At 38.3% G+C, this 21,675-nt stretch overlaps 1 protein-coding gene across 3 annotated transcripts in view; it reads left to right on the plus strand.

The window, feature by feature from the left end:
- The window catches only part of LOC116998487 (serine/threonine-protein kinase Sgk3), a 54,959-nt gene that overhangs the window by 22,740 nt on the left and 10,544 nt on the right, over positions 1–21,675 (plus strand). For all 3 annotated transcript variants that reach the window (XM_033064164.2, XM_033064181.2, XM_033064172.2), the window contains exons 2-6: positions 5,949–6,153; positions 10,924–11,007; positions 12,928–13,000; positions 15,797–15,872; positions 21,500–21,587. In XM_033064164.2, coding sequence (XP_032920055.1) covers positions 6,076–6,153; positions 10,924–11,007; positions 12,928–13,000; positions 15,797–15,872; positions 21,500–21,587 — 399 coding nt within the window. In that variant the 5' untranslated portion in view covers positions 5,949–6,075. The remainder of the gene's footprint in view (positions 1–5,948; positions 6,154–10,923; positions 11,008–12,927; positions 13,001–15,796; positions 15,873–21,499; positions 21,588–21,675) is intronic.

Below are 21,675 nucleotides of genomic sequence, written 5' to 3' on the forward strand. Positions count from 1 at the left end.
TTTTCTGTACATAAGCCACTAATCTGTGAATTCTTATGAACCGAACCTTCTCATTCTCTGAGCAGCACAGAAATATGTGAGAGTTCAGTGTATGCTCTTACCTGTGGGAGTCTGTAAACTGTCCCTGAAGAAGGGACAGAGAGTACTTGCTGTGGTTGCACTGATGTAAAATGATGAATCAACTGGTGGTGAACTGGACATGCAGTTTGTATATTGCTAAAGGGTCTTTCTCTTGCTTGCCTTTTATATTCCAGTGTTTAACTTGTTGCCTTTTCATTATCCAACAGCTTTATGGTTTCTAAGCAGCCATCAGTTCTGTAAAGCACAGACCTCAAAAGTGTGATTTCTGGATTGTGGCCTGTAGATTGGATTTGCATATTTCATTATGTTACTATCCAGCTGTATTCTGTTATATGGATTTTACCCTTTTGCTGGTTATAGTACACAAAATCCCAGAACTCTCTGCATGTTCCATGTGTTAGCAGAAACATCCATCTTAAAACAGATTGGAATTCTGTATGTAGTGAAACCCAGGGAGAGCAGTTGGTGACTTCTGTTGAAGGTCATGTAAGAACATGTCCAGTATATCTGGAATTGAAATGTGGTGTTCTCTCATTTAATTTTCAGCCAGAGGGGTAAAATGAGGCTGGATTATTTGCTTGGTGTTTACTGAAGTCTGACTGCCCTCTTATGTAGAACTGACTATGTTGCAGGTGGCTGCTGTCAGCTGTCTGTAAGACCTCTTCAAAGTAGCTTATGGTGCTGTTGCTGCAACTCTTGAGCTGTGCTATTCTTAGGCATCTACATTTAAAATTTAATTGAGCCTGGTGTATAGGCGGACTGAGGAACCACACCAAGAAATGTGCAGGTAGCAAGTGTAATGCAAACTGGATTTTTTAAACGTATACTCTGTAAATTGTGCCATCTAAGGCACGTAGTGATCCTTGTGGATATTATGGACACGGGCTGAAGTTGAAATTTTTATTAAGATGTGTTCAGGATTAAAGACAACTGCCTCTTACTGGCAGTATTTGTTCTTAAGACCATTTTATTACTCAGGGTTTGCTTACCACAGCAGAGAACCTGTGTTCTGTCATGTAACAAATATGAATGCAAATAGGTCTAATCCAAGCCATGAATCTTGTTATATGCCAGTTAAGAGTAATTTAGTGGAGCTTCTTTTGGGAGGTGGGGCAGAAGGGATGATCTTGGGTGCAGTACAGTTGTGGGAAGGTAATGTTTGCTTGGCTTCTCCAAAGTAAATTCGATAGAGACAAAAAGAAGGTAATAACTCACTTCATTCCTTTGCTTGCGTTTTCACTTTGCTTGCAGTTCTTTCCTGTAAGTAGAAAGATTCAGTAGAATTGGACTTTGCCCATGTTGCTGCAGAGGAGTGGTGCTACTAGAAATTTTTAAAACTGCTAGTTTGTGGGTGGATGTGTAAACAGGGTGCAGGCTTTTTCCTTTATATCAGCTGAATTCTCAGCTCTCTCAAATTGTACTTAGAAGGGAGTGTGGAGATAAACCAGGGATTGGCTATAGTATATTGGTTAGTGCTCACTCTTTTAATTCAGGTGAAGTCTTGCTAGAGATCTGCCCTGGTGTCTAGTGTTACTGTATTAAAAATGGTATGTAATGTGATATTTAAAAGGATGTCTTTTGTGAATGAAACCTGTTTTCTCCAGAACGTTGTTATTGAGCAGCTTCTGGTCATCCCTCTCCCTTTAGAGATTAGTAATCTGTGTTTTGCTTTTGACTTTTTCTGAAGCATTTGACTTCATGTACAGTCCCTAGTCCTATATTTCTGTTGCACTGGATTTTGAATATCTCGTCTGCCATTTCCTGTGTGTCAGCTGCCTGTCTGGTAACAAGAATGGGACACTATTTCTCCACAGAGAGATTGAGAAAAACTTGACTTTCTGGGTTTTCTACAAGATTGTGTAAGGTCCAGTGATATGTTGAGCCATTATCAATCTATTTGTGGAGAAAACTTAAGAAGTGATGAAAAGCATGACAAAGCTGATACTTTATCTCTAAAGTTAGAAGAAATAAGGTAGTGTTTATAGCAAATAATAGGAGTGCCTCCTGTGCCTTGCTTTCAGTTTCTTTATATGCAGGTTCCTTCTGTAACTGGAATCACAGGTGAGATTTTCAGCAGCTGGTTTAATGATGACTCAGTCCCAAACTAAGTCCTTCAGGGTAGATGATTAGTGTGTAGGGAGGTGCCTGTACGCTGTTCCAGTGTTCTGTTCCAATGGATATGGATCCTGGTGATTCTTCCAAAAGTGCTTGCAGGGAGAGTCTTTTGGGGGTTTTGTCTGTTCTTGTCTCTACTTCCCTTGTGTTACTCAAAGAGTGAGTGTGATGTGCCCTGGCCTTACAGGTATTTAAGGTGATGTTGGCAGCAGCTGGAGAGGCACCAGGTGAGTACACAGCTACTGATCTAGCTGTGGACATTCTAGAAAGAGGTTGAAGCATAAGCACCCAGAAAAAGGATCTTTTGATTGTACAGTGATACCATCTTTAGGCAATTACCATTTTAAAAAGAATAGAAAGTGTTTCAGTCCAGAATAAAACAGTCTGATTAAACTTCATAAACCTTTTCTAATACAGTTTGCTTATGTTGAAGAGAGTAAAATGAGGATGCCACATACTGCTAAACTATGTCATACTTGCCTGTTGCATGCAGCTCTTAGGAGGCTGCACAGAAGATTTTTATAGTCAGACATTCATTTGTGGGTGTAGTAGATTTGTGTATGCTCCCATGGTGTCAGGGTTCTGCTACTGCCATGCTCTTGCTTCACTGCAGGCAAGGGTCAGCCTGAAAACTGATGTTGTTGTGGCTTCCTGCAGGAAACGGTGAAAATACTGCTGGCTTTTTGACAGTCCCCATGGAGAGAATGAAGTGTAACTGTTGATAGGCTTGAAACTCTGCCAGCAGGACTGGTGACTTCTGATCTACTCTAATTTTTTCTGTGCTTTCTCCTGTTCCAGGCCTCCATACTGTAGCAGCTTGAGTTTTAGCTGTTTCTGGACAACACTGGCCTCAGCATTAATCTGTCTGTAGGTTATCTACATTATCTACATCTTTCACTGGTGGCCAAGTTTGATTTGAGGGGATTTACTTTGTTATGTGCTTTTCTGAAGTTCCTTTCCCTTTTGGTCTGTTACCAAAGTTGAGCCAAGGGGCTTCTTGTTTTTACTTCCAGAAGTGCTGTAACCTAAGGTAGAGACTTATCTGCTGACAGTGTCTGTTAAGCTCACTCGTACCTGGCATCCTTCAGAATGCTGCAATTTCCACTTTTGAAACTGTGGATAAAAAAATGGATAAAAACATAAAAATGTTTTCTCTCCATTATTACTTGATGTAGTTATCACAGCATTAGTGGTTTTTACCTGCTGTTTAAACTACAGCTGTGTTCCTAACTGCAGCATGGTAAAGATTAAGGCAAGTCTGTCCCTATTTCTGTAACCAGAACTACAGTTCAGATGTAAGAAGTTCTCAAGAGCTGATATGCTCGAGGCAAATAGAAATTGAAAGAAAGCTCTGATCTGCTGGAGCTTAGTGGCAAAGTGAAAATGCAGTTCTTCCAAGTTTGTCAGTTCAGCTTAGCGTTGGTGACCCAGGCACGGCTCAGAGGAGATGCCTCAGGAAAAGAAAGTAATCACAGCAAGTGATCTTCCAGGCAGCTTAAAGAAAGAAATGTGAACATTACAGTTTTGGTTTCTCAGATGATTTATTCTTTTCCCCAGTGAGATGAATAAACTCTTCCTGAATTAATCTGGTTGACACTTCCTCCTTTTGTTTTTCAGAGATCTTTCAACTTCAGATCTGAAATAAAACTCAGTCTTCCAAGACTACAGCTTTTAATCCATACGGCTCCTGCACTGGCATTTAAAACTCTGACACTAAAAATAAGAAACTGAAGGGATGAGAGAAATACAGCCTGTACTGTGAAGATGAGTACAGGCATCTCGGAAACCTTTGTAATGAGCATTGGTTTACAAGAGGAGGACAGTGAGTGATATTAATCAGGGAACACCTAATCCATTTTAAAGCTTTACTTGTTTTTCTGTGATGAGCAGTAAGACAGATAAAACAGGTCTTATGCTCAGTTCCTGATACTGGACCTGAAGTGGCTAAAGATTGACACAAGTGCTTAGTAAAGTCTAAGCTTAGTGAAACACTTACTGGAAGTGGTGGCTATTGACTGTTTTAGTGGACCTCTTATGATGAAGAGTTCAGTTAACCTTTAGATTTCAATTTTAGTAGGTAGCAATGGGAGAAGAACACTCTTAATCTCATGCTGGTATAAAATTGTGGAAGATGTGCCTTGTAGTAAAGCTTTTAACAGTAGCTTTCCAGAGGAAAAGAGAAAACAATTTGAAATTCATGGTCTCTGTAACTCGGGTGAATGAACTGTGTTTAGTCAAATAAAGGTGGGGGAGAAACTTAACCCTGCTCAACACTGTAATTACCTAATTGGTGAAGTAGGGAACAGTCAAATTAAGGTAAATGCAGTTGTAGCTCAAAATAATTTTCTGAATGTCTGGCAGTATGGATGATCTCTCACTTAGCTGTGATTATAGTGGTTGTAAGCATTCCTTTTTGTTAAAGTAATCACATATATCTTTGAAAATTAACTCAATTTTAAATGGCAAGACGAGAAATAACAACATGAAGTTTGATCTGGCTTTTGATGATCTGGCAAGAAAAATAGTCAGTTGACTTACTGAGACTAGTTGGGTATCGAGAACAAATCTGTTCACTGGATTCCAGGAGCTTTGGCCTTTGTGCCAACATAAATATGGGTGTCTCTCTAATAGCAGAATTGCAGGGGATTAGTTTGTACTTCTTGGAAATTTATGATATGAAATACAGAGTTCACTTTTATACTTCCCTCTTTTAAGAAAATAGGGAGTTAATGTTGAACTGGGCACTCCTTTTTCCTCTGACTGTTCTGGAGAGAACTGAGGTCCCCTTCTTTCTAAAACACTCTCCTCATGTTTGATCAGACACATCTTGTTCTGAAGTTGTGTTGCATTCAGTGAAGCAGTTCAGATGGCTGTGCTGTGCAGGCCAAAACAGAGGGTTCTAGCTAAGCAGCATTAACTTCGGCTGCTCCTCAGCACCACTGAAGTGGGGTCCAGTAAATAATGTGCTTGTGCTCAGGGCAGGTGTGGAGAACTCCGTCCTTCCGTGAGTGAGGAGGCATCTGGCTAACACTAAGCTTTCTGCCTTTTTGATGGCTTTATTCTCAGTCCCTTGTGTTGTGCCCTTCTCACATTCAGCAAGGAAAAACTTAACTGTTCACTGAAGGGAAAGGGTGACCTTACACCCTGTGTTCTGCTAAACACAGAGTGTGCCTGGTAAGGTGAAAGAGGGGCAGAGGAGGTAAATACTCAGACAGACACATGATGCTGCCTCTGTCCGTCTCTAAAATTTCCATGAAAATTTATTTTTTCTCATGTCATCTTTAGTCTCTAATGTGACATTTAAATGCCCTCAGCATGTTCTGACAAATCTGAACTTCCCCTCTGGTAGAGACTCATGCAGTTGAAAATCTTTGGCATTGAAATAAATTGTTCTGAATGTACAAGTTGGTGGCATTTCTCAGATGTTTGATACCAGGTTGTCATCTTCAATTATTTCTTTATGCCCTTTGTTCCTACAAAGTATTCTCTGTAGCAGGACCAAATCTGTTTCCAGTGTGTCTATACAGCTCAGTGATTTTTTGGATGCACTTGTGTCCTTGGAGAATGTGAGTGATTTCAGTGAAACAACAAAGGACTACAAGCACGAAAGTTTAGAAAATAGGCATGATTGTGGCTTTATATGTGCATATTAATATGCATTTCCTGCCAGCAAAAGTTCTTGTCTCACAGGTTTTTAGCACTGTGAGTTAAGAACTCCTGTACTTAAATTTTCCTTCTATGTTCACTTTAAGGTAACATGATGGAATTCACATTTTCTCAAGAAAAGCTGCGGATCTTGGATCAGTACCGCTGACGAAACCTCCTGATTGCAACATCCAAAGTGGGGTCCTGTAAAGAATTTGTCACAAGAAACATACAATGGATCTCAAAGAGAGCTGCCCAAGCGTTAGCATTCCCAGCTCTGATGAACACAGAGAGAAGAAAAAGAGATTTACTGTAAGTATATAAGAGAGTAAGCACTGTGGGCAAAGGCATAGGCTATTGGTGCCTAGCAGTGCTGCTTTCTTTTCTTCTGCTGCTAAACTTCGTATTATTTTCAATAGTTTTATGGAAATCAGTTTCCTTGCTCTTGTGAGTACTGGCCATAGTCCAGTGTGAAAAGTTGTGAATATTTTACAATGTTTACCTGTGTTGCTTTCTGCAAAAATAACTTGCTTTTACAAATTTCTGCTATTTTTAAATTTTATTTTTATCCTGAAATAGGTGCATTTACTTGTATAAAATATTTAAGTATCCAAGTACAGGGAAAACATTCTGGTACCGTTTTTGCATTCCACATGATTTTTCATGAAGACATTTATTTTGTAAAGGGATAAAGTGTGGGTTTGATTCTTTGTGGGGGTTTGTTTGTTTGTTTTAATATCATTCTTTCACAGATATCCTATTACACTATTGTAATTTTTTAATGTAAAATGAAAAAAATATAAACCATCAAACTTTTTCAAAACCTTTTTTCTGTCTTCCTTCCTGTTTCTGATTCTAATGCTTATGAGTTTTTTCCTATCCTGTTCCCATTTCCACTTCTTGTCGTTTCTCTCTCTCCCTCTTCCTTTCTTTGCCTCCCAGTTTGACTTTCTGGTTGTGAAGTCTTCCTATTGTGTGGGAAATTCTTTGCATTATGTACTGAAAAATAAAGTAGTGTGGTATGGATTTTTGTTTGGCTTCTATATAACCATAAATGACAAGATCAAAATACTTCCTTAAAGAAGGCTCAAACTATTTCATTGCTCTTGTGCAACTTCCTCTAAGATTTTTTTTCATTGAGTGAGTTAGTCACTCTTCAGGATGAGGAATGCAAACACCCTTATATGGAGTTGCTGTCTGAAGAGTACAACAAAACAATGGTTTACTATGAGTTATGTTTTGTCTCCCTTTCCTCTTTGCCTCCCTTCCTCGGAGAAGAGCAGTGCTGTTTGATTCTACAAGTGTGTCAAGAGCTAGCTTGGGGAAGGAGTGTGCTGGTGAAGGGAATAAACAAAAGACAACTTTACTAATTCCTTAAACCTCTGCATTCATGTGACACTCAGGTGGGCCTGAGTGGAAGTCTAAACATGAGCAGAGCAGGTTTGTTTTGTTGCCTCAGTGCTGGCAGTTCTGCAGTTAAAATATGCCAGTGTGGTACACTGAGCATGTACTAATGTGCTTTCCAGGTCATTTTACCTAAAGGTCTGTAAGACAACCTGGCCAGTGTAAAGGGACTTTCTTTGTGTATGCCCTTTAGAAAGCTGTATGAAATATCAGAAATGGGGGGCTCAGGGAGGAGGGTGGGGAAAATCCAGCCCAGCTTACACTGTGCAGAGGTACGCTTTGTCTTGCTGGCTTCTAATTTCTGTGCCAGGGAGTAATTAGCAGCTTGACAAGAAGTGCTTTCACAACCAAGTTTTCGAATATTATCACATATATTTTAGGATCTGGTAACAGAAGTGAGGGTCATACTAAACTTCTTGGTAGAAACTGTGAATATCAGCACGTGTCAGTGCTGTTGCTGTGTCCCCTCTTCTGTAGCTGTGTGTAATGACAGGATCCCATCAGTGCTTTGACAGGGAGTGAGAAAGGGGTGCAGGGGGAAAACAGTTCTTAACAAATCTGTGGTAGGTATAGCTGTCTCTTGATGGCCACACTAGTGCCGTTTCTATAAAGAGCAGTAAGAAGGGTTTTCACTTGGGGTGAAAAGAAAGGTCAGAGTGATAAAGGCTAGGAAAGATTTCAGGTGACTGTATAGCCTTCACCTTACCATTGCTCACAGTGTGCATCCCTGCTGCTTCTGAGACACGTCTAGAATTGTAGGTCTGAATAGAAACTGAATTTCATCTCAAACCTTTCAGTGGCTCACTTAATGCTGGCATGGAAACAAGACAAGTATGTGCAACTTAGCTTTTCCTCACTCTACTTTTCCCCCCTCACACTTACTCTGATAAAGCATTTTTAAAAACAACCATGTCTCTGTGCAGTCATCATTCTGATAATTAAATAAGCTTTTCAGTTTTGTCTCTGGAAGTGAACTTCTCATTCTTCCTGAGCATTATCATGGCCTTTTATTGAATATTTGATTTGGTTTTGTTAAATACTGCATACTTTTTATATATTTACTACAATTTTCTTGTCTTTTTTTTTTTGTTTTTCCAAGTTATTACATGTTTCCATTTTTTGGGTGCTTTGGCAGGGAACCTTTTTTGCTTCCGCTTAATTCATGGCAACCAGCCTCCTGTGTAAGTCCACACTAGTTTGCTGTCCCACATTTTTCTGAAGATTCAGCATTCACTTTCTCCATAAAAAGAGTAAAGTATTTCCCTGTTTTGACCCATATGTGGCCTATATTAATTGCTTTCTGTCCTTGCTGCATATTAGGTCATTCTTTTGCCTGTTGTGACAAATGGCTTTGTTTTGGGTTTCTCACTTTTATCCCTATGCTGTTTGATGTCTGAGGCTTAATTTTCTCTTCTGACCTGTTCTCATCTCCCTTTACACCCAGATCATATACAGGCTTATTAAAAAATCTCTTTCAAGGGTTCTGTTTGTCTGATTAAATCTGAAAACTTTGTCTCAGACCTGTGATGTATAATATTAATCCCCAACCCTGTGGAAATTGGAGTTGTCTTTTTTCTTTATTTGTTGACAATAAATAGTTTCCTGACTTTCTCAATGATTGCTCTGTCAAAATTGGAAAACAGCTTACCTTTTTATTTTTCTTTGTTTAATAAAAGTCAAGCATTTAATCTAGAAGCATGAGCTACCACAAACAGAGTTGAAGGCTTTTAATTTCAATGAGTTCTTTTGTGAAGAAATCCTACTGCATCTAGAAATAGCTGGATCCTGTCCTGTCTGTATCTGGGAATATATTTTATGGTGAGGTTTTCAGGAATTCTGGTTTTCTTCCTTTTTATTTTTCTTAAAGCTTTATGTTTTTTACCCACATACTATGAGTTGTGAATGCTTCGTATCTATGTTTTAAGGAGTCTTCTAAGACCAAATTTGGATTAGGAATAATTAGACTTTAAAAGGTTATTATCTAAGTAAGTCTAGATTCCTTCCCCCTTCCTTTCTAGAAATAAGCATTGCACATCTCTCTAATCATTACATAGGTGTAGCTGAGAGTAGTAATATAGCCCAGACATGTCATGGTTTTAGGTTTTACCAGAATCCTTGTGGATATTGTGTGTTTTCTAACCCCTCAGTGCATCCATGACTGTTGGACTTGCAGCTGTTGCTTTGCTGGGGTGTGCAAGAACTTTGTTAATGACGTGAACTGGATGACCTCATACAGGCTTTTTTATGCTGTGTTGTGTAAAAAATGTTGATTGTGTCATTGTTCTACAGCTAGTCTGAGAGCAAAACTGTTTTAATTTAGCAGTTGCCAAGGAGGTGGATATCATCTTGTATACTGAGTTATGCTTGCCTGTGCAGTCTACCCTCTGAGCTTTCTGCCCAGCTACCTTGGCCCTCTGCTCGAGTGTGTTGGCATTGATTTGCTGTGCGGTCATGGGGAGCAGAGATGTTTTGTATTTGAACGTTGCCTGCAGGATTTGATTGCTGTATAAGAGACCCAGTTCAGGAGGACAGTGCTTAAGTTTTGCAGCTGAAGCTTTTGCTGGCTACAGTGTAGGGAGGCTCTTAGAAGGTTTTATGCCTGTACTTGTTGAGCAGTATGAGACAAAGTAGGTTTTCTTAGAAGGTCTCATCAGCATTCTACTGGATGCTTCCTGTGTTCCCCAGGGCCTGGGACTGAGAACAGCTTATGTGAGCACTTAACACAGCCTGACTGGAGCCCTCAGGCTGAGGAACTGATGGTGGTGGCTGCCGCTTCCACTGTGGAGTTAAGAGACAGAGCCAAGGTGCTCTTCCAGGGCAGAAGGGAGACTGGGGCACTGGTCCAGTTGTCTTCATTGGGAATTAGCAGCACTCTGCACTCGTTTCCTTGCTGTGCCCATCCTCTTCCCTAAAGGAATAGCTGAGCTCCTTCTGGAAGTACAAGAAAGCAGAGAAGTGAAGACATCTAATTGCCTGAGAGACAGAAGCCTGCTGCACACACCAGATTTCTGAATCCAGGGACCGAAAATCTGTCCAGTTACTGAAGTACTCTGTGACGTGGCATTTGAGAGGCCAGAAGTGTGCAACAGGTTTCAACTGCACCTCCTTCATCCCAGTGCAGCATATTATATTGTATGGGCTGTATTTCAGGCACTGCACCATTTTTTCCTCCCTGAACAATTGTGCCATCAGCCAGGTTTCTTCTGTATTCAGGGTGTTTAAATGAACAGTTATCTTTGTGCCCTCCATATGTACTTTCTCTTTGGGTTTTGGTGAAGGCAGTTTTCAGTGTTTTTAAATGCTTTGCTTCTTTAATATTAGTCTTTGTTATGGATTATTGAGTTAACAAATTTCATGCTAAATTTTAATAAACTACTATCTGATGGCCAGGTGTTCTTTCTGGGTATTAACTAATATACGAAACTCCACTAAATCAGTTTTGGTGTTAGTTTTTGCTTGCCTGGTGTTTAAAAATTTTTCTGTAAATTACCAGATTCTTTTAATTGTTCTTTTAATAATTTCTGTTGATGTCTGTGTGACTTAGCTGTAAGAAATACGTGATTCAATAAGTACATGTGCACCATAAATTTAACAGACTGCCCTTATTTCCACCACAAGATTAAACTTGGGAGGTTTTACTAAGCTTCACGGGCAATAACACTGTCCTTTTTCCTACAGGTTTACAAAGTGTTGGTCTCTGTTGGCAGAAATGAGTGGTTTGTCCTTCGACGGTATGCAGAGTTTGATAAACTCTACAATACGGTGAGCAAAAAGCAAGCTATGAAATCAGGCCAGAATAGCAAAGTAACGCTTGCAATGTTGTGGTTTGAATAATCCTCTCTTGAGGAGTTTGTGTCCACATTTAATAACCATAGACACCTAATTAAAGAGAATTATGAAGTAGGTTTTTTAGACTTCAATTTCTTTGAATTTCAGACTCAAAATCCACTCATTTGTTACATTTTTTAATAGTTCGTTGGGATCATAGCTTAATGAAACTTCCAGTTTAGTTGTTGTCAAAACATATAAAATGTGCTTTTGTTCATAATAAAAAAACCCACAAAACATCTAGGTGGATATGTTTCTCCTAAAATAAATGTTTTTCTTTGAAGTACTGAAAACAATGAACAAATCCTTATTTCTTAACAGAGATTTTCTAGTCAGTAATTGAATGGCAATTCATACCCACAGTTTTATAGCAGGTACGATTTTTTGCACAAAAGTATGTAGTCAGTGATCCAAAGAAAACAGGCCCCTTCAGCAAATAAGTATGGATTTCTTGGGTTTGTTGCTAGAAGAGGGTTTTGCCCTTTTTACATAGTGGGCAAGTAGGGTAATACTTGTTCAGGTACAAGTCTGAAACAAGTCCAAGTTATGTGTGCTGTGTCCATACTTTCGTCCAGTTCTTTGTATTTAGGGACCATAATTTTTGCTTTAACAAAAGGGGAAATAGTTCCCCTCTGATTCCCATAGTAAAGTATTACCAGCTGCTTATTTGTGCCACTGTTTCTCTAGGAAGTAGTGAAGCCTTCTCTCTTCTGCCTCCCTGTGCATGGATATGCGTGTGGCAGTGGTCTCCAAACACAGGCTGAGCGCTTGGAAATGTTATTGGAAATGTTTGAAATGCCCCTGGATACCCCATGCTATGCTTTGCCTGCATCTTGCAGGGATAGACATGTAAGGGATGTGAAAACAGCAAATCCTCCTTTCAGAGGGAGTGTGGGTGATCCTGTTCCTTTGCCATGTTCTCTTGCCATTCAGATTGGCCTTGCTCTGCTGAGGTTTGTTCAGCCCTGGTCTCTCCAACATGGCCAGAGGTGAGGTTCTGGGGAAGCATAACCAGGAGGACATTTAGTCCAGTTTCTGTTCAGTGTAATTCATACAATACATACACCGAAAAGAACTGCTGCTGCTAACTGTAAGAAATACTGGTGTTGCTAAGGGAAGAAGAATTGCCAGCTACTGTAGTAGAAAACTATTCTCTTGAAGAGGATGAGAGTAAGATTGCTCTTCTGGAGCACTTGAAGGTGAAGCAAATGTAGTCGAGGCTGATTAGTGTCAGGTTTGGGGTTTTTTTAAATATATAATTCACTGGTTTTGTATAGTATCTTCTGGTCAGTTTATCAAGTGTAATAATAATTGAAGTATCAAGTGCAGGATCCTAAAATAGGCTGTTCATCTGTTTGCAGTTTTGGTGTAGGGGTAGACCACCTGTGATTTCTAAAGCTTTAAGAATGTAATTTGGACAGAATCCAGATGTCTGTATCCCCAGCCCATCCTAAACCTCTTGCATACAACCCTGTGCAATCAAGCAAGTAAGAGAAAAACCCAAAAGAGATAAAGAATTGATGGAGGAAGGAAGAAAAAGGAAAATAAAAACGACACTGAAATTTGTTTTTTAACCTGGGACAAATAATTTTGCACTATTACTTTAGTAGTCCGTATGATGAAGATGAGGTGGCCTTTGAATTTAGAAGGGTATGTCTTTTGCAAACAAGCTAAGTACAGGTTGTTCTGGGTATGTTTTTTCCCCCAAGTGTATGAGCAGAGGAAATGGCAGAGCAGAGCAGAATTACTAATAATCAAGTGTTCAAACTGTTCATCAGAAAACAAACAAAATGCAATTATTTCTAGATACTTTAATGTCTAAGCACAATCCAATTTTAAGTGTTTTGTTTTCAGCTAAAGAAGCAATTTCCCACCATGAACCTGAAGATTCCAGCTAAAAGAATATTTGGAGATAATTTTGATCCTGGTATGTCATCATCTTGTTATTCATTTTGTCAGTTTCTTTATGTGAAAATTGATCCATTCCAGCCTACAAGAAGCTGTCTTATATTGAGTTTTGTAGCGGTCCTCAAAACAGTGACTAAACCAAAGTTTAGTCATGCTTCAGTCGAGAGCAGGAACTAGCGTGGGTAGGTGTTTTACCTTGTGATATGAACAAAGCATTGCTTGGTCACCCAGTGCCTCTCTTGCACCAAAGGCTATAGCTCCTCCCAACCCTCCCATATTCAGGATCCTGATTCTGAACTGTCAGGTGTGATCTCTCTCCTATAAAAGCAAAAGCCAAACCCCAAGCTCTTCCTAAGCTTTATGCGTAGTCCATTTTAAACTTTTCTTTGTGTTACATGCCCCACAGCCATCTCTGAAAAATGAAATAACTCAAGGATTTATCTCTGAGGGCTTTAGAACTCTCTATATCTGAATGTGCTGAATGTGTACAGTTTAGGTAAAAACAAACTTCTTCTGGAAGTGGAACAACAACAGGAAGCATGTCCGATGTGAATGTGCTGTGCTCCAGTTACCAGTGATAGATCCCCCATGCAGCTTGCTCTGTACACAGCAAAATACTAATGAAAGTCACTTGTAAAGTGCCTTGAAGTAACCTGGGTGGCACCATGCATGAATAACTAAAAAGGCAGATGGGAAGGACAGGCCATTGCTCTGTGTGTTTGTACTATTCATTCAAGCCAGTTTTACTTCAGGATTTTCCCAATGTTCTTTGGACCCTTCTACCCTCCCCTGGCTTGCTGATGTGGTCAGTCTGTTTGCAGTTTCATCACCTTCTGCACCTGTCTCAGTCGTTTCATTTTCTCCTATGCTGAGGAACAGATAGATGCAAAGCTGTTAAACTCTTAGGATGTGTAGATCGGGTTTTTTAAAGTTCTAACAAGCAAACCTAGTGTTTGGCAGTTGCAGTTAATCATCCATATCCTAATGTGAAATTCTCTTATTTTTTATTAGAATAATCAAATACAACTATCCAAGCTCTGATGTTTTATTCTGATGAAGATGTAAATGATTGCCAGAAGTTCTGTATTTATTTTGTGTACAGGGACTTCTTGTATAGTTCTGGCTCCTTTTCTCTGACCCTGGGATTCTCAGAGCTGGCTGAAGACCAGAGAATGCCATGCAGTCTGGTTTGCTGCACAGGCAGATATGCAGGTGGATTTCTTGGAGCCAAATTTAGGAAACTGGAGTTTTAATGTGGAAAAAAAAAACCCTCAACTAAAATTTTATTAAAATTATATATGTAAAACAAAGTCCTCAAACTTGTTTTAAATTTCCGTGAACTACTCTGAAATCCTTGAAGCATGAGAAACTGAATAGTTCTCAAGATGTTTCTTGCTAGGAGGCAGGGTGGAGATGGAGCCATGGTGCTTATGTAAATAATTTTTCTTAACGCTGATTTATTGAAGCTTTGATGTAATGTGTCTGCTGGCTCTTGAAACAAGTTACATATTTTACAAATATTGAAAAGGTATTTTACTTCTGTAATCCATCCATGGGTATGCAGCATTGTACTACTGCATTGAAATGCAGCAGAGTGAGACCTTTACATCCCTTTACCCAAAATCTACCAAAAATACTGTCATTTAAATTACCTTTAAATGCTCCAAATTATTTTAAAATTAGTCTTGTTTTAACTTGAAAAAATGGAACAAAAACCAGTCAGAATACAGAACCTGAAAATTTCAGCTGTTAGGGCTGTTTTATCTTCACTAGTATGGATAGCCCTGTAGGCTTAGAGTGGCTGATGACACTGAACATCTGCCGCACTGAAATTGCTGATGTTGGTGACTCCCATAATATCTGTATGCAAATTTACCTTCCTGTTAGATGTCAGTGATTTGGCATTATTAAATACTCTAGGAAGGGTTCAGGGATTATACGTCTGAAACAATATGGACATTTTGCTTAATATTTTAAGTACAGCTGTTAATTAAACTTAATTTTAATTTAAAAATTTAATAATTGTCAGTGGTCTGATATGACAGTCATTGAAATACCTTAAAAGTTAGTGCACAAGTTAAATATTCTTTTTCCATACAAATGATTGTTGATATGAGGAATGAAAGATAAGATTATTCCGTTTTACACTTTATTTTATGTTAGAACTCTCTAAATCCCTTGTGTATCTTTCCATGTTGCTACAGAACAGTTATGTGTCTCAAGCTTTAGATAAGGGAAGGGATTCTGAGGATTATCTTTTTTAATGTTGGAAATGATGTCCAAAATCTAAAGGAAAGGATTTTATTTTGTTATCTCTGATGGCTCTATCTGGGTGCCTGCTGGCAGGGTGAATTGTGCAATTTTCCCCCTGCCATACATATGTTATGGAAATATGCTGCTTGGTGGGACTGCTCATGTAAAAACTTGACTTGTGCAACTGATGTCAGGTTTTGCCTGTGGGTTCTTGGGGTTTTTGTTTCTGTGGAATCAGGTCCTGAAGGGCTCACCCGTGCAACAGAGGCTGCACAGGTTAGCCCTCTGTGGTTACAAACTGTTCTTGAAGCGCAGGCTGGCACTTCTAATCCACCTGGCTTTCAGCATTTTTACATAGTGTTACTGAGACACTGACATTTATTCTCTCAGCTCAGTTCAGTGTTTGAAGCTTGCAGTTTCCATATGTAGAACTAATCCTGTTCTAAATCAGTCATGGGCCAGTCTCCTTTTAACTGCTGTTTTAAATCCTAAAAAACCTGATTAAGAAAATAAGTCTTTTTTACAAGCTGACTGATGATTCTAATAAATCTGTTTTTTTCAGATTTTATTAAACAGAGAAGAGCAGGACTGAATGAATTCATTCAAAATTTAGTTAGACAGCCAGAGCTATGCAACCAGTAAGTAGTTTCATTTCTGTTTTCTAAGGGCTGTTGAAAAGACATGAGATGAAAAGATGTGTTAAATACAAAATTGCAAATTAGGTATTGAACCAGAAAATGTATTGTACCTGTTCAGAGCTCTTCAGTGTAAAAAAATAAACTTTATATGGCCATTCGTTCAGGAAAAATCTACATACTGAAGAATATAAAAGTGGTTTTATTTTTTGAAAACCAACCTACAAATCAATTTGCAGGCAATTAACTGATCTTAATTCTGAGGTGCAGATTCCACTGTAAACTGTTGCTGTAGAGCAGGTGTTTGTTTTGCTGGTGGCTGTACTGTTTTGAGGGCCCTGCTGTCACTTGCTGCTGTAACTTGCTGCTGTGTTGTGGCAGTCAATCACTGCCTGCATCCTTTTTTTTGTTGAAGAGCATTTAATGTGTGCTCCAGAACTTGTTTAAAGCATGGTAACCAAGTGGATTAATTCGCTTACTGAGATGGTTTGGGATAACCAAGCTGAGCTTCCTAAAGGAAGCAATGGATAAGCTTGTACCTAAACTGTTCCCAGCAGAAGTACTGCAGGTGTGTTCACCAGCACCAGTGGTGAATGAGAGATGGTGTTAGGACAGAGTCAGCTCCAGTTAAATCTGGAGAGCAGCACTGTGTGTTAACCCATTGCAGGGCAAACAGGCACCTTCTTTCAGTTGAAAGCTTTAATGTTTCAGCTAAATCCATGCAGCTTTCTATATTGCTTGAACTGGTAAAATAGTAAAGCTCCGTGCTTGGCTTTAGTGTTGAGTGAATGTCTTTAATTCATATGCTTTGTTTAATTAGCCTATTTGTACTGTGAAATTGCCCATTTCCCACAGGAAAAAGTAACTCTAACAGACTGTCACTTCAGTTCACAGCATGCAGTCAGATTTTCTTTTTTCACAACAAATGAACTATTTAATGTCCTGTCAACCTGAAATATGTACTTCCTTTCCTTTCTCGATTTAAAAAAAAAAAAAGGAGCGTTTTATATATGCTTCTTTTGATTAGTGGAAAAAATTCATAACAAAGTCTTTATGGAAGGATACCTTTCCACCAGAACAAACACTATGAGGTTTGTGTTCATGGTACTGTTCTTTGGGAAATAATAAAAAGCACTTTATTATAACAAATTCCTGAAAATCAATCTGTTTTGTTTCATTGGAAAGGATACTGATATTTTTGTTTGAAAATGTACTATATTTATATTTGTTCTCCAGAGGTAAAATGGTGCTCTTTTGTTATGGACAGCACAAAATCGTCTGCTAAAAAAAGGCATCAAACCTCAAATCTACCTGTCTCCTTAAATTTTTGTGAGCTTTTAAAATTATTTTATGCTTGAATGCAACTGTAGAAGAATCAATGTTCTTTAATATGGCACTTAGCTTGTGTGATCCATTAAACTGACTCAAACCAGGGTTAAGACATAGGTCTGATAATGTTTGGTTCTGATGAAAGTGTATTCAATAATAAGCTTATTAAACAGAGTTCTACAATAAAAACAACAAGACAAAAGTTTGTCTTGTACTGTGCTCTTCTACCCCACCCTTAAAGAAATAGTGAATTAAGCAGGAGAAAAAGGTTTTAATCCACAGTTAGTGCAAAAAACATTTAATTTTGTAGCAGTTTCTATGGTGTTTCTCTTTTAATCGTGGCAAGGTGATTGTTTTTCTGAAGTTAGCTTTTACTTTTTGCAGAGTTGCATTGCAGCAAATCATATAATTAATTATGTAATCTGTCACCTTTTCTGTGTTCCAGTGAATGTTCTTGTAGAGGAAATACCAAATCTTTGATCTTAGTGCTTGGGATTTTTTGTAAAATCTGATAGAAGCTACTCAAGGGATATGTGATGACTGAGTCTTCACAGATAGTCTATCCTTGCTTTCTTAGTTTTGCTTTAATGTGCTAATTAAATTTGAAACTAGGTCAAATAACTTATGTAAATTTAGTGATGTAAAAGGAAGACTTAGTGGGTTATGCATTCTTCACAGAACCATTAAGAAATCCACCTTCCACTGCAACTTTTAAGCATTAAAACCAGTATCAGCATGTCGTATATTTTAAGTCCTGCTTAGGAGAATTGTTTCATTAAAAGCTTAAGTATGATTCAAGGTGTTCTTATTTCTGGATAGGAAGGCACCTGAACATCTGAAGTGAAAAGTACAAATGTCAGATGCAGTGAGTCCAAGATGGTAATATTGACATTTTTCTTTGAAACATGCAACACTGTGTTCTTGTATTCCATCAGTGGACTCTTTTTCTTGGGTCTGGCACATTTCTTGAATATTGTAGCAAAGCCAAGCCTTTTTGCTCAATAAAAAATACAAGAAAAACCTAAGGTGTATTGGAGTGCTTGGAGAGACGGTGTGACATTTGATAAGGATTTTCCTGCAGTCACTGTCAGGTGCAACACAGAGTGAGATCACTGGCTTAGTCCAAATTGGGAATTAAGTGGTCTAGCTTCAAGCTGCATTTCCTCAACAAACTTACTGTGATAGACAGCTTGCTCTCACAGGTAGAATGCAAGTATTCCAAGAAAAGGTAGGGATATATAGGGCAGAAGGGATAGAGATCTGATAGTGTGTCCCCTTTTCTGACTGCTCTCCTTAATAGGAGCTGGGAGTTTGTTCCTAGGGAGCACTGAGAGCCTCCCTAAAACACTACACAACTCCTGAAAGTGGGCTGCTCGCCCCCTCAAATGTAGGCCTTCACTGAAGTATTAATGCATTTAATTGCTGTCTATCAGAACATGTCCAAAGAAAACCTGATTGAAAAACTGTATAATAGAGGATGCATTAAAGATATAACACAGTTATTTTTAAATAGTCCAAAGTAGCTCCTTAATGAGAATGAGAACATTTGCATAACACTTGAAGAACTCAAGGATGACAATACTCTGCAATCTGTGGGGAAATGAGTTATCAGTTCTGAGAAGCAGGAGCTGAATGTGTTCCTTACAAAGAAAATCAGTTACATTTTTTTCTGATTTCAAAAGCTGATTAATATAAAAGTGAATGTGAAACCCCTGATTTGTAGGAATTTGCAGTTTATATTGGGAAAGCAAACTTTGCATTATATGATTGCTTTCTTTTAAAGTGTTGCTGTACTTTGCTGTATTACAGCTTTTTGAACCTTTGCGTTCTGTAAGAAAGATATCAGTGGTTTACTATTTAAAAAAATCTGGTGAGAAGAGGGAGGAGCTGGGCACCATTATTTGAATAAAATGTGTCTTAAATGTTAAGCTTCTGTCACTGGCTATTAATTTTACCATTTTGTTTCAAAATTTGTGTGACTTTTTTGGTTCGTTCATATTTCTGTGTGCATCCAAAATTTTTGTGTGGTATTACATTGTTTTCGGAGGAAGACTAATGCAAAACAAGTATTACATAAGCAACAGTATTTAAGCAGAGCTTGACACTGTTTTGTGTATTTTAGAGATAATCCATAAAATAAATTTATTCAGCCAATCATAAAAATACAGACAAAACCAACTTTTTGCTGGTAGTATATGTACAATGTATAATAGGTATCCCTTTTTGTAGTTTTCTCAATCCTTTTAATTTCATAGGTGAGGTTATTTTAGGAATATTATCCATGTATTCCAAAATACATTGAGTTAATCCATGTGCATTAATACAGCACAGAAGTCCTATCAATCTGTATAGCATTTTGCATAACATGTTGCAATCTTGCCTAAGAAATTGGTACATTAAACTTTTTTAGTTTTAATCAGTGGTTCTTTGCATTGCTTTTAGAATTGCAAATGTGAACAACATAACATCAATCAGTTATGATTCTGGCTGTTGTGGAGATTGTGGAATACCCTGCAACTGTACAACAACCTTTTCGTGTGAATTGATATTTTTATGTTTTTTGTGCTATGATTTCAGTCATGAACAAAGTTACTATAGTAACTCTTTGAGATGTATTACAACCAACATGCTCTATTTAATCAGCCAGTTGTCCAGAATAATTAATGCTGAAAGATAATCAAGGTCTGTTTCTGTTGTTCTGTCTAGTTTTTATTCTTGATTTTATGATATCCAAACATTCTGAAACTTAAATTGTTGCATCATGACCCACTATAACCACAATGTTCAAAACACTGTGATTTTTGTCTTCCTGACCTCAGGATACAAGACAGATGCTGAAATAGATCAGAATTTGGAGTTCATATAAAATGGGAAGTATTAAACTGAAATTATGGTGGGAAATTATGTGAACGGTCTTGTTGCTGTGCTTTAAACCTGAAAGGCTGAACGTAACTGAAACATACTTCAAATAGGACTTAGGAATACAGAGTGTAAGTGATGATAACTGGGAGCCTCAGATAGCCTAGGATATGAGGTAGGTTCAGTAGTGCTGTCAGGAAATTGCAGGAGCTGGAGAAGTGTCAGAGCTCATCTCTTACTTATGATCCTCACTGATCAGAGATGTGTGAGGGTGAATGGATTGAAAATAGTGAGTACATCTGTTTATGACATAAAACTACCCTATTTTATATATTCTAGGGACAGATTAAGAGAGCAACTCCATAGTAAGCTAGTGCTTTTCTTGTACTAAATGGCTCATGGGGAGTTTCCTATCAGTGACTGCCCTGAGTCCCTCTCAAACAACTCAGTCTCTGAAATGTAGGTAAGATTTCTTCCTCGATAAGAAGATTGCCTTTTAGTGAACTGAAATAACAACTTGAAAGATTCAAATAATCTCTTGAAGTGGTTTATACAAGCTGTACACGATACCCATTTTTTTAGGAATTAATTTTTCCTCAGTGGTATTACCTTATTCTTTACCTGTGCTGGGCTGTGGTTCAGAAACATGTTACATTTTTTTGATCTGTTGGACAACCCTTTCTTTCTGGAAGAAGAAATTTGTTTTGGAATTCTCTTACTTTCCCACCTTTCTCTCAGTCCTTGTCCCCCAGCCCCCACCAAGACAGAGCTGGAAACCTCTGCTGCAGATAAAATGCATCTCCTTAGGTACTCTGGGAAGCCTGTTGCTAATTGCTGAGGCATTTGTGCCTTGCAGCTGACTGGAAGGATTTCTTAACACTGTTTTGACAGTGCCCTGCCAGAAGGAATTTTCAATACAAGATCACCATCTCCTGCTTCAAAGTGAATGGGGAGAGGAACATTACTGCTGTGTATCCCTTGGAACATGTGTCTTTCCTTGGGATACAGATGATGTATTTCATTCCCTGTTGTATTGGACAATTAAATTAATTATAGAAAACGAAAATTAAAACTCTTCAGTTTTTTGGAAGAAATTTGGTTTCTTGGTGACTGCTAGCCACTTAGAACTCATGCTTTCTTCTAATAATTATCTTTAAATGCAGTTCTGTGTTTCCTTCTGAAGTTTTCATATACATATACTTTAACGTGTCAGGTTTTTGCAAATGAAAGGGTTTGTGCTGTATAACACACTTTGCAGTTGAATTATGTTGCTGTAAAAGAAAGTATTGCTTGTGCACAGTCCTTAATTACCAGAACTTAAATACAAAACTTTGGGATGAGTAACTCCTGTATGCTGCTGTTCAGTTAATTCTATGCTCTGTATTTATGGCTGAAAATCATGCATATTATTGGTGTGCTAATGAAGTTAACTGTGTTTCTAGCCCAGATGTCAGAGCATTTCTTCAGATGGATAACCCAAAACACCAGTCGGATCCATCTGAAGATGAAGATGAAAGGAGCAGTCGGAAGGTAATAAAACAGAAGTAGAACGGTCTTCTGAATTTCAGCTACTTGAGGGCAATCTTCTTAGGTATATTATTTACTGAAAACTACTGGT

Source organism: Catharus ustulatus, chromosome 1, assembly GCF_009819885.2.
Source record: "Catharus ustulatus isolate bCatUst1 chromosome 1, bCatUst1.pri.v2, whole genome shotgun sequence".
In the NCBI taxonomy this organism is placed as follows: Eukaryota; Metazoa; Chordata; class Aves; order Passeriformes; family Turdidae; genus Catharus; species Catharus ustulatus.